Source organism: Berghia stephanieae, chromosome 5, assembly GCF_034508935.2.
Source record: "Berghia stephanieae isolate SIO BIC M18660-M18661 chromosome 5, UCSD_Bste_1.3, whole genome shotgun sequence".
In the NCBI taxonomy this organism is placed as follows: Eukaryota; Metazoa; Mollusca; class Gastropoda; order Nudibranchia; family Aeolidiidae; genus Berghia; species Berghia stephanieae.
The window spans coordinates 36,852,933-36,870,432 of record NC_088364.1 but is presented as its reverse complement, the minus strand read 5'-3'; the positions used below and the strand labels follow the sequence as shown (position 1 = coordinate 36,870,432).

At 36.8% G+C, this 17,500-nt stretch overlaps 3 protein-coding genes across 6 annotated transcripts in view; all 3 read right to left on the bottom strand.

Moving 5' to 3' along the window:
* Window positions 1-4,279: 4,279 nt before the first annotated feature.
* On the bottom strand, window positions 4,280-4,783 carry LOC144973934 (uncharacterized). Its single transcript, XM_078916823.1, has one exon. It carries the CDS (start codon window positions 4,781-4,783, stop codon window positions 4,280-4,282), a length of 504 nt encoding a protein of 167 aa, XP_078772949.1.
* An 11-nt stretch (window positions 4,784-4,794) lies between these two features.
* On the bottom strand, window positions 4,795-9,067 carry LOC144973933 (uncharacterized). The gene is made up of 2 exons (XM_078916822.1): window positions 8,970-9,067; window positions 4,795-7,411 (listed from the first exon to the last, which is right to left on the bottom strand). The coding sequence occupies exons 1-2, from the start codon at window positions 9,065-9,067 to the stop codon at window positions 4,795-4,797; spliced, it is 2,715 nt and encodes a 904-aa protein (XP_078772948.1).
* Window positions 9,068-11,452: 2,385 nt separating this feature from the next.
* Window positions 11,453-17,500, bottom strand: part of LOC144972849 (nuclear receptor coactivator 4-like) — a 22,093-nt gene continuing 16,045 nt past the window's right edge. For all 4 annotated transcript variants that reach the window (XM_078914571.1, XM_078914573.1, XM_078914572.1 and 1 more), the window contains exons 7-8: window positions 17,045-17,254; window positions 11,453-16,394 (exon numbers count right to left, since the gene is read on the bottom strand). In XM_078914571.1, coding sequence (XP_078770697.1) covers window positions 15,639-16,394; window positions 17,045-17,254 — 966 coding nt within the window. In that variant the 3' untranslated portion in view covers window positions 11,453-15,638. The remainder of the gene's footprint in view (window positions 16,395-17,044; window positions 17,255-17,500) is intronic.

Genomic DNA, 17,500 nt, shown 5'->3' with positions numbered 1-17,500 from the left:
ATTCGTTACTCAATATCTTTAAGAGTCGGGATGGTATTTTGTCTCGGCCACATGCTTTCTTTGGATCTAGAGTGGCGAGGAGTTTGGAAACGCCCTCTACTGTCACATGATTTCGGCCATAGTGTTGGAATCGTTTTCTTCGCTTTGTAGTTGTTGAGTGGAAATTTTGGTATGAGCTTTTGAAACAAAAACAGAGCAGAATTGGTTATTAAGTATGTCTGCTTTTTCCTTTGCGTCAGAGTATAATACACGATCATGCTCAAGGGGCGCTATACCAACCAATCGCACCTCTGCTTTTTATAAATTTCCAGAGCTTTTTGTTTGAGTCTTCACTGAAAGTTCCTTAACATGATTATGATAGGCTCTTCTACTCTCTTTTTGTGTTTCTTTTTTTCAGTCGGGCGTAATTGTACCAGTCTTTCTTACTGTTGGACTTTCTCGCTCTGCTCCATGTCTTTTGTTTCCGTCTGGATAATCGTTTGACGGTGGTGTTTATCCATGGTTGGTGACATTTCCTTGAGCTTTCCTTCGTTTGTACATGTTTGGACATCATTTTGTTTAGGTGGTCGTTGATGGCAGTCCAAACGTCCTCATTTTGATTAATTATGTTTTCACTAAAAAGACATGTTTCTGTCCGCATTTCGGCGATATTTGCCTTTTCCAAATAGTAATAGGGTGCGATTTTTGTGTGATTTTGTTTGCTTTGATATTGCTGTCCGTGATGAGGATGTCACTCGTGGTCACTCATGCCTGGAATGGTTGTACACTTGACAATTAAATTTGGTCGATTTGTGATAAATAAGTCGAGGATATTTGTACCCCTTATTGGATTTTTATTTATTTGACTAAGGCCAAAATCTTGCAATTTGTTAATAAATGCTTGGTTTATAAATGAAGGGTATTGGTAGCTGGTTATTTTTTTCTTGTTCCCAATTCTCTCCCCCCCCCCCCCCCTCTCTCTCTCTCCTCTCTCTCTCTCCTCCTCCTCCTCCTCCTCCCACCCCTATTATCCCTGTCGCATAGATCTCTCTCTCTCTCCTCCTCTCTACTACTCCCTTCTTCCCTTCTCATACTCTCTCTCTCCTCCTCCTCCTCCTCCTCCACACACCCCTATTACCCCTGTCGCATAGTTTTTTTGCGCTCTCTCTCTCTCTCTCCCTCTCTCTCTCTGTCTCTCTCTCTTTCTCCTCTCCCTCTCTCTCTCACTCACTTCATTATCTTCGGGAAGCTGAGGCCGAAATGTTGCTTAGTTTGTATTATCCATTTGTTTATGAGTCACATAACTCCCTTTATTATTTTTTTTTTCACATACATGGAACGCATACCACGAGAAATAAGACTATAGTCTTTTTAGAGCTAGTACAATTTTCAAAGACATCGCTTTTCCACACTTGGCTAAAACTTCAAATATAACCTCCATTCCCGACAGGAAATCGGAACACTGTGTGTAAAATGCATTTCCGAATGCCACATTCCGTATCGTAATTGGACACCACAATGACAAACGGCAGAACATACATAGTTTAAGATAATAAACACTGGTGTCAGAACTTAAATTATGTTCCCTGTTCCGTCCCTTTTTCTGTTCCAAAATCTAAAAATGCTGAGAGTTTCCAATAAATGAATGAATAAGTAAATAAATTAAAAATAATCATTTCTTTTTAATCACATTAAAAAAAACGAATATATATATATATATATATATATATATATATATATATATATATATATATATATATATATATATATATATATATAAACTGGAAATACTATTACACAACCACAGAAACAACAACACCTTAAAAGATCAGAACTAATGACAATGTGCAGCCACTCTAATAAATTCAAGCTCAAAACACAAAAGGTTAGATAACTCTTCCCCCCTCGGGGTCTTTGGTCATCAGCAAAACATGTAAGACGAGATGTGACCCCTGTTAGGCGATATTACAATTGTTTCCGACAGAGACGACGCAGTAAACAGCTAGGTACTCATTTTACACGTGAACAAGGTGAAAGAATGCGAGTTAAGACCCTTTCCAAGGACTCAATTGTGCGCCGATCAGAGCGGGACTCCAACCTAGTAACTTCCGATCCGACGGCGAGTGTCATACCACAAGACCACATCCATAGCGCACAAAAATGTGATGAGAGAGAATAGATACATATGTATTGAAGGAGGAGATGGAGAGAGTAAAGTTCTTGGATATGTATAGAAGGAATCAAATTGACGTCACTGATCTCTTTGTTATTGTTTTTATACACCCATTTTGTGATTAATTCTCTTTAAATTATATCAGACTATAAACGTTCAAGGTTCCATATAGATTTGTGGACTGGAGCGTTATTTTTGGCTGGCGGACTTTGTGAGTATTTTACTTTAACATAGAGCATCAATAGAAGGAATGAAGTTGACGTCACTCAGACCGTTTGTTATTGCTTTTAGACAGCCATTTTTATAATTTACTTCTCACTATTATTTGTTGTTTTTAAGGGTTTTACGGTGCTTGCAACAGATTAAGGTCATATCAGCGCTAGTCGAAAGGAAGAACGTTGGATAGTAAAAACATTCTAGATGTACAATTAAAAGGACTTGAGGAAAAAGTAAGACAATGGGGAATAGTATAATATGGAACAGATATAGATTCCAAGAGCACAATATCTGTGTACTTAGTTTGAGATCACCTAAAAGTCTTATCCAGACACCAGCACAGGATCCCATTAAGAATACACTCAAATGTTAACAAATCATAAGTTAAATGTTTAAAAAATAATTACATAACAGAGAGATGATTTACAAGGGAAAAAAATCTGATCTCCCAAAACTATAACTATACATTCAAACTCTTTCCCTTCCAGCCAAGGACTCCGACCAGGGTCAGGACAAAGCTTAGTTAGAAGACACAGAAAGTATTTCCCTGCCCACTCTCGGAGTACTTCTCACTAAATTATATCAATCAGGCTATAAACGTTCGAGGTTACACAGTTTTGTGTGTTAGTATGTTATACCCTGATGGAGATGTCGTGAGTATTTTCCCAATACGCATAACATCACTACATTGCAATCAGATTTAATTCTATAAACAACGTAAACCACTGAAAATTTTCCATTTTGTGGACAATCATGTGTCAAGTTGACCGTGTTGTCGCGTCAAGGGTTGCGGAGAAAAAAAACAAAAACAAAAAAAAAAAAAAACAAAAACAAAAAAAAAAACCCACAAAAACTAGAATATGTATCATGTCATTAGACAATGGAAATTACGGAGATCGGAAAACTAATTCTTCTTTTGCTAATTTTATCAGACATTTTTTTATTTTGTATGAAACCCATTATAAATGTTACGGTGATCAAGAACTTGGAGAAAAACAAAACTCTTTGTTCATCTACCTCTCCTGACTCAAAATTTATTTAAAAAAATTATTCAAAAAATAATAACAGTATTTATATAGCGTAATATCCACTAGACGTACTCAAAGCGCTTTACAGGGGTTCCCAAGCCAACAGCAATACTAAACACGAAGGACGAGACATGACGCATGTCCGGCTATATTATATTTTTTTCCGACAGAGACAACAAACAGCCATGTACTCATTTTACATCTGAGTACGGTGATAGAATGTGAGTAAAAAGCCTTTTCCAAGGACAACTAACTCTGCGCCGCTCAGAGCTCGTCTCGAAACCTGGACCTTCCGATCCGAAAGCGAGAGTCATACCACTAGGCCCCATCGCAGAACAGGGAGGGGCACTGTTCTGTCGACTACATAGCCTCACTATTAATTAACATTTATTTCAAATTTCAACCATCTTTTTTAGTAAACACATAGTGCTTGGTATCAAACTTATTGTAAATTTGACACTGATCACGAATCTGATGTCAAGACAGCGAAAATCCGAAAAAAAAAATTGTCCACTTTTTTATACTGCCACGCCTCCGATAGCCCATCGCCCCGAAAACATTTTGCGTCCCTCAGCTTGTCACCCAGTTATTTGGCCATACACATTGCTATTTCATTAAAATTTACTTAAGCCGTGCCTACCCCCCACATCGTCACCGGTAAAAACGCCACGCGTATGGGGTCTCTAAACTTGTATAGTATAGTATAGTATAGTTTTCCAGCGTATTAGGCGTTTTGTGCCTTTGCTGATCTTGGCATTCAGTTCATCGAGATAAAAGTCAATAAAAAGCCCTAACAGATCTTTTGACCTGTATCTATAATATATAAACTTTTTGATAAATTGAAGGCCCTAACCCTAACAGATCTTTTGACCTGTATATACGTCTAACCCTTTGATGGGATCTTAATGGGCGGTTCAACTATGCTAAACATGTAATCCGCTAAGTGGCTATCTAAGCTAATTTTGAAGGCGTTGACACTTGGAGCATTGGTCACCGTTTCAGGGAGACTGTTCCAGCGGTCGATCACACGTTGATTAAAGTAGTGTTGCCTAAGCGATGTGTTACACCTTGGTTTATGCAGCTTGTAATTATGACCTCTGGTTCCATTGTTTGCAAACACGAAAAGTTTACTCTCGACTTGATACAAACTGTGTGTAAACTTGTATGTTTCAATCATATCACCTCGTACTCGTCTGTATGTCATGCTTGGAATTTCAATACGTTTCAGTCTATCCTCATATTGCTTATCTTTCAACCCAGGAATTACTTTTGTTGCTCTGCGAAGCACGCCTTCAATAAGTTTCTTATCTTTCTCAAATTGTGGTGACCATACTGAGTTGCTGAACTCGAGATGGGGTCTGACTAATGCAGTAAATAGTATTTTCATAGTTGCTGCATCTAAATAGGTAAAAGATTTCTGATGAGTCCAAGGATTCTGTTTGCCTTATTAACTTGTGTTTCTATATGCTTTGAGAATTTTAATTTAGTATCAACATGTACTCCCAAATCTTTCTCAAGTTTTGACTTATTCAGAGCTGTTCTGTCGCTACAGTGATGCTGTCTCATATCGTAGTGAAAGATTTTGTTTTTCGTTCCAAGATGTAGCACTGTGCATTTTCCAGCGTTGAACTTCAGTTGCCAATCGTCTGCCCAGTTGACTAGATTGTCAATATCTAACTGAAGACTGTCTCTATTTTCTAGATTGTTTACCTTTCTGTATACTTTAGTATCATCGGCATACATTGAACATGAGCTAGACAAAATACTTGGTAAATCATTAATGAAGATTACGAAAAGAGTTGGACCTAAGACGCTGCCTTGTGGCACTCCACTAAGAACTTCTGTCCAATTTGACACTGTGCCTTGCACGCTAACTCTCTGTTTCCTGCCTACTAGAAAATGCTTAATCCAGCTTAGAGTATTTCCTTGTACACCATGAGCTTCCAGTTTGTTTAAGAGTCTTTGATGGGGAACAGAATCAAAAGCTTTAGCAAAATCTAAGTAGATTGCGTCAACCGAAGATCCTTGGTCGAGAAACTCTGTCCAATCATTTAAAGTCTTTAGGAGGTTAGTTGAACATGACCTGCCAGAAACAAAGCCATGTTGGCATTCAGACAGTAACTTGTTGTTCTTTAGGTGAGTTATGACATAGTCTCTAATAATGCTCTCCATTATTTTGCAAACCACTGAGGTGAGGCTAACTGGTCGATAATTGCCCGGATTACTCTTGTCTCCTTTCTTGAATAACGGTGTAACTTGTGCTTCTTTCCAATCGGGTGGAAGAGTTCCTGAGTCAAGTGATTTTTGGAACAGTAACGCTAATGGTTCGGAGAGTTCTTCTGACAACTGACATAATACGCGGGGGTGGAACATGTCAGGTCCTGGGGACTTGTTCATATTGAGTTTGTCTAGTTTCTTCTTTACAGTGTCTTTGTCGAATTCTATATCTGATAGTATGTTGTTTACACTTTTTCTTTCACATGTAGGTATATTAGTAAGATCCTCGTTGGTGAATACACTGCTAAAGAACTTGTTAAGAATATTGGCTTTGTCAATGTTAGATGAGGCTGTCTTATGATCATCATACAAATCCGCAATACCGTCTTTAGTCTTCGTTTTTGTTCTAGCATATGCAAAAAACTTTTTCGGGTTCACTTTAGCCATACGAGAAATAGATCTCTCATAGTCCTTTACAGCAATTCTGCATGAGCTTTTGGCTTGATTTCTGGCCCTCGTGTAATTAATATAGTCTGCACCCTCTCTAGTTTCTAAGTACTTTTTGTAAGCTTGCTTCTTTTTCTTGAGTTTTGCCAAGACTGTAGGATTGATCCACCGAGGTGAAGTTCTGTCTGAACTACTTTTAACTTTTGGTACGCTGATGTCCACTGCAGACATAACTTCAGATTTGATAATAGTCCATGCATCGAGTACAGACAGGTTTATTATTTTTTGTGTTAGGTCTGCAGCTGAGACTAATTCAGAAAGCTGTTTGTAGTCGCCTTTATCGAAACAGTAGCGGGGTTCGTTCGAGTAACATTTCTTTGTGTAACATCTAAAGTCAAAATATAAAACCTGGTGGTGACTCTTGCCTAGTGGAGCCTCATGTCTTATTGAGTCAATCATTGAATGTTCATTTGTAAAAACCAGGTCCAGAATATTTGGGTTTTGCTCTGAACGGTAGTGAGTTGGTTGCTTAACGTGCTGTGTTAAGAATGAATCCCTGACAGCTTCCATGAATTTAGAAGCAGAGTGATCTGAGTCCTTGGGGGATAACTCGTTTGCCCAGTCTACTTCAGGAAAGTTAAAATCTCCCGTAACTAGAACATGTGATTTGCCTTCTGTCATTTTAACTAAAAGTTCATTAATCTTATCATTGTTTTCAAAAGAGCTATTCGGTGAACGATAAACCGAGCCAACTAACATCCTATCATTGTCTCTAAGTGTTATTTCACACCAAACGGATTCTTTGGATGATGACAAGTTGTCTGACAACTTGACTGGTTGAGCATTTAGCTTTGAACGAACCCATATGGCTACACCACGATGACAACTTTTATCCTGAATATTGTGAAAACAATCAAAGCCTGGAATCTGAAGTTCTACCGGCTCGATTTTACCTCTTTGCTGATTTTTAGGTAACACTTCAGTTATACTTATAACATCAACACTCTCAGCATCAATCGTTAATAAAAGTTCATCTCTCTTGTTGATAAAAGAATCTGAATTTGTATAAAAGCACTTTAAAATGTCTGTACGATGACGGTCTAATTTTTTGTACAAGCACTTAAAACTGTCCGTCTGATGGGGGTTAAAAACATTCTGTACATTAGAACTAAAATCGTTGGTTATTTTCTTTCCTCCTCCTCTCTCTTTCTGTCTGCTGGCCTGCCCTGTCTTCGATTGGAATCTACAACTTTCCCCCTCCATATTGTCCACTTCTCCTCTCCCCCTTTCTGTATTGTCTCTTCCCTTTTTTTGTCTCTCATCTCTACCAATTTCCTCATCTCTTCCCTTTCTAAAGGGGTGTAATCCTTTTTTAAAAAAATATTTTTATGTATTTCTGATTGTGAAGTCCTTCCTAAGCAAATGACTAAAACTGGGCCATACTTAGTCCGTGATGTTAGTCTGGGAATTGCTAAGTCAGCTCACATCAAATTCGATTTTTTTCAAGTCCTTGACCAAAGTCAGAGATAGTCAAGAGACAAAGCGTTAGGCCGCGTTCATGAAAACGGCTCATGGACCGGTAATCAATGGCCAGTTTAAATTAACGCTCAGTATTGTAGCGGGCATCCATTGTAACAAGATATATGTTAATATTTATATGTAATATTAATATAATAGTCTACACAATCCACATCACTAGTGAACCGGAGTGAGACTCACTTATAAGCAAATATGCAATGCATTTTCATATCTTAAAATCGAGACTACCCAGTTTGTAAACTATACTTTCGACTACCAAGCTTATGAAGTATATTCCTTATAATGATTTGATCAACGTATGTACCTCATAAAATCTGCTGGATAAAAGAAAACTAATAGCAAGAATTGAATGGCCGTCCCATTGTATTTTTTAAACAGATAAAACCTTCCACACACTTTGTGCTTGCAGCAATTCATAGGAACGTTTCGACCCGAAATAATTGAACCATCTTAGCTTAGACTTAGATCCATTAAGAGAATGGTACCGATGAGGAAAAGAGGTTAACTGCTAGGTTGAATCATCTGTAAAGATAGAGCTAATAATAAGATAACCAACGTCAAGTGTTAAATGTAATGACTATTTAAAAAAAAAAGCTTAGACGTCTCTACCTACTTAGTGGGTTTAATTGCGCCAACAAATAAATACGCAAAATTTATCGAGTTAATAAGACGGGGGGTGAAAGTTGAAGGAAATGGGTTTTTAAAAAAACTTCGGCATGTCTGTTTCAAATCGAAAGGCGATTACTACTCATCACAACATCAGGCCACCCAAAGTAAGGCCGACGTTTGAAGGTCCCAAAGGTTAAAGGATATCTTACTAAGTTTGTCCAGCTCTCAAACAGAGACACAATATTCCAGGTAAAGTAACCTATAAATAAATCAGTATCGTGAGATTTTATCATCATCACCATCGTTGCTATTGAGAGCACAATATTATTATTAAGTGATGACTTCATTGGAAATCAATAATGCTGTGAAAACACCGATTACCTAGACCAAAATCGTTTCTTAGAAGAATGCGTTATCTGGTGGCAATTATAAAATAAGAGTAGGTTTCATTTTCCCGTTTTTATACACCTCACCTCATTCTTTGACCGTAACATGTGTGCAGCCAGTCCTGTCACCCGCTTTTCTTATCAGGGTTGGGCTGTCTAAATGTGTCCAATCCTTGATATTGTCCATCCAGCATTTTGACTGTTCCTCTCTTTTCCTGCATCCAACTTAGGTCCCTTGCAGAAGTGTTTTTGGGAGCTAAGTTGGCGGATCACATAGTCAAATCATGAAAACGTCCTCCTTTTTACGATAACAAGCAAGTGCTCTTGGAGGCCTGCCAAGCGTTCACTTAGAGTATGTATACTCGTTGGTCTTACGGTCTTTCCATGCAATTCCAAGAAGTCTCCGCATGCATTTGTTCTCGAATGTCTGGACTCATTAAGCGATTTCTGCTATCAAGGTCCAGGTCTCGCATCCATATAGCAGGCTAAACAACACCAAGGACTTATACAGTTTCTGTTTGGTTGGAAAGGTGATGCATTTTTTCGTCCAGATCTTACCCAGCTGTGTCAAAGGTGACAACTAAAATTCTGTTTTTGACTTCCAGAGTTGACCGTGTGGCACCTAGATATTTGAAGGAGCTTACATTTTCTAAAGTTTATCGCCCATCGTCATATGCGCTGTCTTGTCCTGATCTCCATTACCTCAAAATATTCAAACCAGTTTCCCATAGAAATCCCACCAGGGCCACATGGTCACGCTCAACCGCTGGAAAAAGGCTTGCTTAAAACTCACCGGTGAAAAAAAACAACTCGGCTATCTCCCTTACAGTAACTAGATGACAACCAAACCCGAGTTGTCTCATTCTTAAAGAAAAAGAACAAGAAATAATGGGGGGGAAAAAACACAACAAAAACACACATAACAAAGAGACCCCCCCCCCCCCCCCCCCCTCCCCCAAACACTAAAAGAACAATATAAAAATAACGAAACAAAAAAAAAGAACAAAAAAAAAAAAAAAAGACCCATCAAGACTCTCTCTCTTACACACAAACATTCGCATTTGATTGCCACCATGGAAAAGAACTCCGACCTGAGTATGGGCAAGAAACCAAGTTGTGGGATAGAAGACCAACGAGAAGCCCCCACCAACCAAATTTGGGGTCATGTGTTATTTAAAAATTTTAAGCGTTTTACAGAAATAGGGTGATAGAAGACACTCAAGTGACCTTGGTGGGCCCACCATGGGAGGGGAGGTTTGTTTGTTTGTTTTTAAGGGTTTTACGGCGCTTGCAACACATTAAGGTCATATCAGCGCCAGTAAAAAGGTAAAAAGGCAGAGAATGGGATAGTAAAAAGTTCTAGAATTACAATTAAAGAAACCAAGAGAAAGTAAGACAAAGGGGGAACTAGGAACAAATAGGGATCAGATGTAGATTCCAAGAGCATACCTTCAATGTACTTAGTTTGAGATCACCTATAAGTCTCATCCGGACACACGCACAAAATCCAACAAGGAGGAATACACTCAAATGCTTACATTATACATTAAAAATAAATAAGATAATACCTGACAGAGAGATGATTTACAAAGAAAAAAATATCATCTCCCAAATAAATATCTATGCATTTAACTGTTTCCCTCCCAGCTAGGACTCCGGCCAGGGCCAAGACAAAACCAAGTAATCTCATTCCAAGACAAAGACAGAAAGCATGTTGGAAAACATATAAGGGGATAGAAGACACAGTATGTACCTCCCTGCCCACTATGGGAGGTCAGGATCCCCACCCAGTGGGAGGGGAGGGATTTGATCAAATTGTTGTTTGTTTTTAAGGATTTTACGGCGCTTACAACACATTTAGATATATCAGCGCCAGTAAAAAGAATATGGGATAGTAAAAAGTTATAGAATTACAATTAAAGCACCCAAGAATAAGCAAGACAAAGGGGAATTAGTTCAAATAGGGACCAGATGTAGATTCCAAGAGCACACTATCAGTGTGTTTAGTTTGAGATACTAAATGTTTCACCCCAGTGCATAACAAAGAGATGATTTACAAGACAAAAAATATCATCTCCCGAAACTGTTTCCCCTCAACCAGGACAAAACCAAGTAATCTCATTCCTAGACAAAGACAGAAAGCATTTTGGAAAACAGATATAGGGGTAAAGACAGAGTAAGCGCCTCCCTGTCCCTCCCAGGCATTTACCACCTGTGATCAGATTCAATCGCTAAGAGTGATACTTACAAACATTGTTTTGTTTTTAAGGGTTTTACGGCGCTTGCAACACATTTAGGTCATATCAGCGCCAGTAAAAAGGACGAAAATGGATAGTAAAAAGTTCTAGAATTACAATTAAAGCACCCAAGAAAAGGTAAGACAAAGGGGAACTGGGAACAAATAGGGATCAGATGTAGATTCCAAAAGCATACCACCAATGTACTTAGTTTGAGATCACCTATAAGTCTCATCCGGACACAAGCACAAAATCCAACAGAGAGGAATACACTCAAATGCTTACATTATACACTAAAAATAACAAATATAATAATACATAACAGAGAGATGATTTACAAGGAAAAAAATATCATCTCCCAAAACAATAACTATGCATTTGACTGTTTCCCTTCCAGCCACGACTCCAACCAGGGCCAGGACAAAATCAAGTAACCTCATTTCAAGACAAAGACAGAAAGCATGTTGGAAAACAGATATAAGGGGATAGAAGACACAGTATGGACCTCCCTGCCCGCTATGGGAGGTCAGGATCCCCACCCAGATACTTACAAACAAAAACAAAAACAAAAACGTCAAAATTGATCAACTTGACAAGGTCAGGAAAGCAAAACTTTTGAAATAATGCTCGTTTTTTTTTATATATGCCATAATAAGTTTATTCTGTATAAGAATTCCTTTCAAATAATATATATATATATACTTTATAGTTTCAGGATTCATCAAAATGAATAGTTGCACTACTCCCTTGTGAAATTTGTCATTAAAAACAAATTAAATTAAGACAATTTAATTTATGAAACAATCTGTCATTATTTACATGTTAAAAAAAATATTCATCAGTATTTCAACAATTGTATTTTTTCAATGAGTAGTTGTCAACTTTTACATACTTTTACCAAATAAACTGAAAGCAAAAGGTAGAATCGCTGCAAGTGAATGTTGGTTCTCTTTAAAAAAAAAAAAAAAAAAAGCATAACTTGTTGCATGCCAAAAATATCCAGGTAATAATGTAAAATACCGAAATACTAAATCATATTGATGACTTGTTAAATGCTGATGTTAGTTTTTGACAACAGAATATCATTGAATAAGTTTGCTGACATAGCTTAAAGCCACTTCCATTTGATAATATAAAAAGAGAATGTTTAAATAAACACATAAACTCGAGAATAATTGTTAAATAAAAATTTAGAAAAAAAAAACAACACACACCTACACTTTGGTCGGGTATAGAAATCGAATGGCACTTGCAGCAATCGTTCATTATACGTCTTGGTGCCTATAAATCATGTACTCACCAATGAACCAAGTAAGGATTATAGTGGAATCCTGATAAAACCAGCACCATAAGACCCGAAAGATTGGCTGACTTTATCCATTAACAATGGAACACACTTTGATAAAGAACAAAAAATTTGGGACCAACAAGAGGTCTTGACTTTATGCGTTTTTTTTTGTTTTTTTTTGTTTTTAAGGATTTTACGGCGCTTGCAACACATTTAGGTTATATCAGCGCCAGTAAAAAGGAAGAAAATGGGATAGTAAAAAGTTCTAGAATTACAATTAAAGCACCCAAGAAAAAGGGGAATTGAGAACAAATAGGGATCAGATGTAGATTCCAAGAGCATACCACCAATGTACTTAGTTTGAAATCACCTACAAGTCTCATCCAGACACAAGCACAAAATCCAACAAAGAGGAACACACTCAAATGCTTACATTATACATTCAAAATAAAAATAATAATACATAACAGAGAGATGATTTACAAGGAAAAAAATATCATCTCCCAAAACAATAACTATGCATTTGACTGTTTCCCTCCCAGCTAGGATTCCGGCCAGTGCCAGGACAAAACCAAGTAATCTCATTCCGAGACAAAGACAGAAAGCATGTTGGATAACAGATATAAGGGGATAGAAGACACAGTATGTACCTCCCTGCCCGCTATGGGAGGTCAGGATCCCCACCCAGTGACTTTATGCGGATTCCACAGTATTATCATGACAAAAGATAACCTTGTCATGTCTAAAAACAATTTTTTTATTTAAAAAATTATAATGCAATATCACTCAACAATCAAACTAAAGCAGAAGCATCTTATACTTTATGTTACACTAAAATATCATGATGAAAATCAATACACAAAACAACCTCCTACCCTGTAACGTCTATATTCAAGCATATCACATTCTGCATTAGGATATGACAAATCTATAAGTACTATAAAGATTTTTTTTCCTTCGTACAATCAATATAATTTTCATATTTCTTTAATACCAATCAACTGTAGCAACTCTAAATTTGATTGCTTTTAAACACTTATAGCTTGGGTAAAATAGATTCTAAAAGCAGTAAGCTCGAGTTCTTGATTAATAATATGATACCCATTTGCTATTTCATAAGCATCTCATTCTAGCTTATCATCAACACCAATGTTTAAAATATGTGAGAAATAAAAGGAGGGAGGGGATAAACAAAATGTAAAAATATGTTTATGTTTTTGTTCGCTATTAAGAGTTTTATGGTGCTTGCGACACATTAAGGTCATATCAGTGCCAGTAAAAAGGAAGACAAAGGGGAGTTAGTTCAAATAGGGAACATATGTAGATTCCAAGAGGATATATCAATGTACTTAGTTTGAGATCACCTAAACGTTTCATCCTGACAATAGCATAGGTCCCAACAAAAGAGGAACACACTCAAATGTTTACAAATCATAAATGTAAAACAAAAATAATACAATGGTTAATAGAGAGATGATTTACATGACAAAAAATATCATCCCCCAAAACTCTATACATTTGACTGTTTCCCTCCCAGCAAGGACCAAACCAAGTAATCTCATTCAAAGACCAAGACAGAAAGCATGGTGGAAAACAGATATAAATATAAAAGGATAGAAGACACAGTAAGTGCCTCGATGTCAGGAAAAATGTAATAAATAACTGGTATTAGTATTCAAAACGACTAATTATTATACATGGTAATGGAATGGAATGTTATGCTAAAGAAAAGTCACCCCCCCCCCCCCCCAAACCTAAAAAAGGTGGCTTGCCAGCCCTGATAGGTAATATTTTTTCTTCTTTTTGCAAACAATTTGTACTGACTGATGTACACAAATTTGAAGGTCTGATAACCAGACTCATTATGGAGCTGTTTTTTGACATTGTAATGTGTTGCATTGGTTGGAGAGTTTTTCCATTACAACAATTAGACCATAACAATTTGGGTTATCGGACTAGCAAATATGTAAACATCGGTATTGATATAACTCAATAATGTTCTTTTGAAGAGAATTGTAAACAATTGAATTCAGGATACCAGGAATGGAATCAAATAGCATCCTCTGTTTGAATGCATATTTTCTTTTGAGCTTAATGGTTCAATTTAATAAAGAAAAAGAAAAAGAGCATAGTGGCCAACTTTTCTATCACTTAAAATTAGACACCATCCGAGCGTTTTTTTTGTTTTGTTATTGTTTCTTTTTAATGGTTTTATGTGCTTACAACACATTTAGGTCATTTCAGCGCCAGTGAAAAGGAAGAAAATGGGATAGTAAAATAATTCTAGATTTACACTTAAAAGCACATAAAAAAAAGTGACAGGGGACTGATTCAAATAGCGAACAAATGTAGATTCCAAGAGAATACTATCAATGTACTTAGGTTGTGGTCATATAAAAGTTGCATCAAGACACAAGCGAAAAATCCCACAACAAAAATATAATATATAACAGAGAGATGATTTACAAAGAAAAAAATGTCATCTCCCAAAACTAAAACTATACATTTCCTGTAGTAGCCGTGGTAGGAGTACTGTTAAAAGCATCAAATCGAGAAAAGAATCTGAATTCCAAGATTAAAAAAAAACAATGTATGTTTTTAAAAAAAGGATTTCATACCTTTAATATGGGAATCGTTACATTAAAAGTTAGTTTTTAAGGGTTTCACGGTGCTTGTGACACGTTTAGGCCATTTCAGAGCCAGTAAAAAGGAAGAAAATGGGAAAGTAAAAAAATTATAGATTTACAATTGAAAGCACACAAGAAAAAGTAAGACAAAAGGGAATCGTTTAAATAGTGAACAGAAGTAAATTCCAAGTGCATACTATCAGTGTACTCTAGTCTGAGATCACCTAAAAGATTTACAGGATTCGACAACAATTCCATCGATGCACCTATTTTGATAATATCTATAGGTCCCATCCAGGAATCCGCAAAGGATCCTGCCATGAAGGATAGACTCAAATGCTTACAAAGTAAGGAATGTTTTTGTTTTTTTTAAAATTAAAAACTATGAGAATACATAACAGGTTAAAGATTTAGAAGAGAAAAAATATAATCTCTCCAAAAAAAAATAAAAAAAGAAATTGAACAATACATTTGACTGCTTCCCTTTCAACTAAGGATCCAGGCCAGGACCAAGAAAATATAATAAAAAGAGCAATCTCAAACCAGAACAAAGACAGAGAGAGCAACATGGAAAGGGAAAATAGATATAGGGGTACAGAAGTAAAAGTGACCACTCCGCCCAGTATGGGAGGTCAGGAGACCATGTCCAGATTGACTGCTCTAACTAAACCAAACAGATGTAACCAATTATTCTGATGTTAATATTGAAAAAAAAAGAGTAATAATTATAAACACAAAGAATACAAATTTCATTGCACTACAATATTAACAAAAGAAAAACGACTAAGTAAATCTAGTGTACCAATTGGCCGTTTCAATTTCAAATATACATATATATTAATTATCTGTGCATCTGTCATAATCGAGTTAAATCTGGTATCTATAAACTACATCATAGAACCCAGTCCTGCATATAGCTTGTGGCCACCTTCACATCTTTACTGAACTGCTCACTGTTGAAAGTGCCAGGAGAGGAACACAAGCTCCATCCTTCAGAGTCCTCCTTCATGTCTTCATCTTCTCCCTTGATGGAAACTTCTAATTTAGTAGGAGACATTAGCCACTCTGATAGTGACTTATTTGAAGGATTAAAATTGAGTATAACTTTAGCATTTGTCTCAAGGGATGAATCGTGTACCTGCTGAAGCCAAAGGTTTGCTTCTTCCTTAGAATGCTTGAACATAGGACTCACAATGCAACTTTCTGACAAGCCTGGGGGCTTCAATAGCCATTGATCACTGGTCGTTTCAGCAATGTGACTAAACATTCCCTTCTCTGGAGTGTTTTGAAGACCACTTTTCTTATCTTCTGCCTCCTCTTTACCTTGGCTCAGATCCATCTTCTCATTGTTTTCACTGATTTCAGAAGAAATCAACCAATGAGATAAAGGGAGCTGAGGTGGATTGAACACCTTTGTGGGATCCAAGGGGTTTTTGACTCCCAACAGGTTTTGTTCGCATTGTACTGCACAATTAGGTTTGCAAACGCAGTCCATCAGTGTTGAGCACAATTCATTAGCCTTACAAATGTCCTCCAGCTGAAGGGGAACAAATTTGTTTTCTTTGCTAGCTGTAGCCTGGTGTTGTGTTACTCCTTGCCGACAACAGTTGTTATTTACATTTCCTGCAACATCTGGTTTGCCTTTGCTCTGTGGAGTATACAAATAATTTGATAATGGAAGCAGTTTGGCCTTGAGCAACTCATCTCTTCCTGGCTATTCCAGTCTACCCTTGGAATACACACTAAAGACAAATTTCCCCTTGGGGACGAATAAAGGGAATTTTATTGTTTGTTAATTTATAACATAAATAAGGACATATTATGTCCATCCACAGCTTCAGCGGTTTATCTAAACATTTTCTTTCAAACTATGAGATGAAATCTATAGGCAAGTGACTCCTTTGCCAAATTCATCTTCAAAAGTCATGAAATTACAACAAACAGAAACATTTGAAATTTGATTCACTACAAAAGAATCTAACACCAGTAACAGAAACTCAATGACTATATGGAAGATTCGTGGAGGGAGGTGTTTAGATTTTGGTTCACTTGTCTCCTAACATAGATGCATTAGACATTCAAAGAATCCTTTTAAATATTTAAACTTTTCAAAATATGGCTATTATTTGAAGATACTTTTCGCAACATACGGAAGTTTTAAAAGTTATGTTATTATCAAAAAAGTTTTGTAAAACAATGAACAGGTTCTTGAGCTTTTTAAAGCCTCATTTTGACTTTAAGGTAAAGCATCCTATAAACATCTGATAATTTGTTTAATTGTAAATAAAATAAACTTACGGTCTGTGCAAGCCATTGCTTAATGTTTTCATCCTTGGGGGCCCCATACTTTTCTGTTGTACTTTCTCCATTGAAGTAGGAAGGTGTCTGCTTTCCATAAGCCCTCGTCCTCAACCAAGTGGACGGCTCTTTGCTGATGTGACGAAAAAGATCTTTCTGTTTCATCTCATCCTGATCAAACACTTGCTCAACAGGCTGATGAAGCCAAAACTGTAAATTAATTAAAAGAGAAGAAAATAAAAGTTTGGGGATTGAAAAGATGTGAATACTATGATTTTGACACCAACTTTCTAACCACAAAAATGGCAACCAAGTGAAATGATTTGCTCAAAAACAGGAGACAACAATCTAGAAGGGCAAGTAGAATTTTGAGAACACTCAAAAAGAAGTAAATCATCTTCACTGGCAAAACCCCCTAAAAAAACTTATTAATTCTTGGCCATGTTAGTGTGTCAA

Coding starts and splice junctions, on each gene's coding strand:
- LOC144973934 (XM_078916823.1), bottom strand. CDS start 4,783: ATGAAAATACTATTTACTGCATTAGTCAGACCCCATCTCGAGTTCAGC.
- LOC144973933 (XM_078916822.1), bottom strand. CDS start 9,067: ATGCGAGACCTGGACCTTGATAGCAGAAATCGCTTAATGAGTCCAGAC. Junction 7,412..8,969: donor TGGAATTGCATGGAAAGACC/GTAAGACCAACG, acceptor ACACCCCTTTAG/AAAGGGAAGAGATGAGGAAA.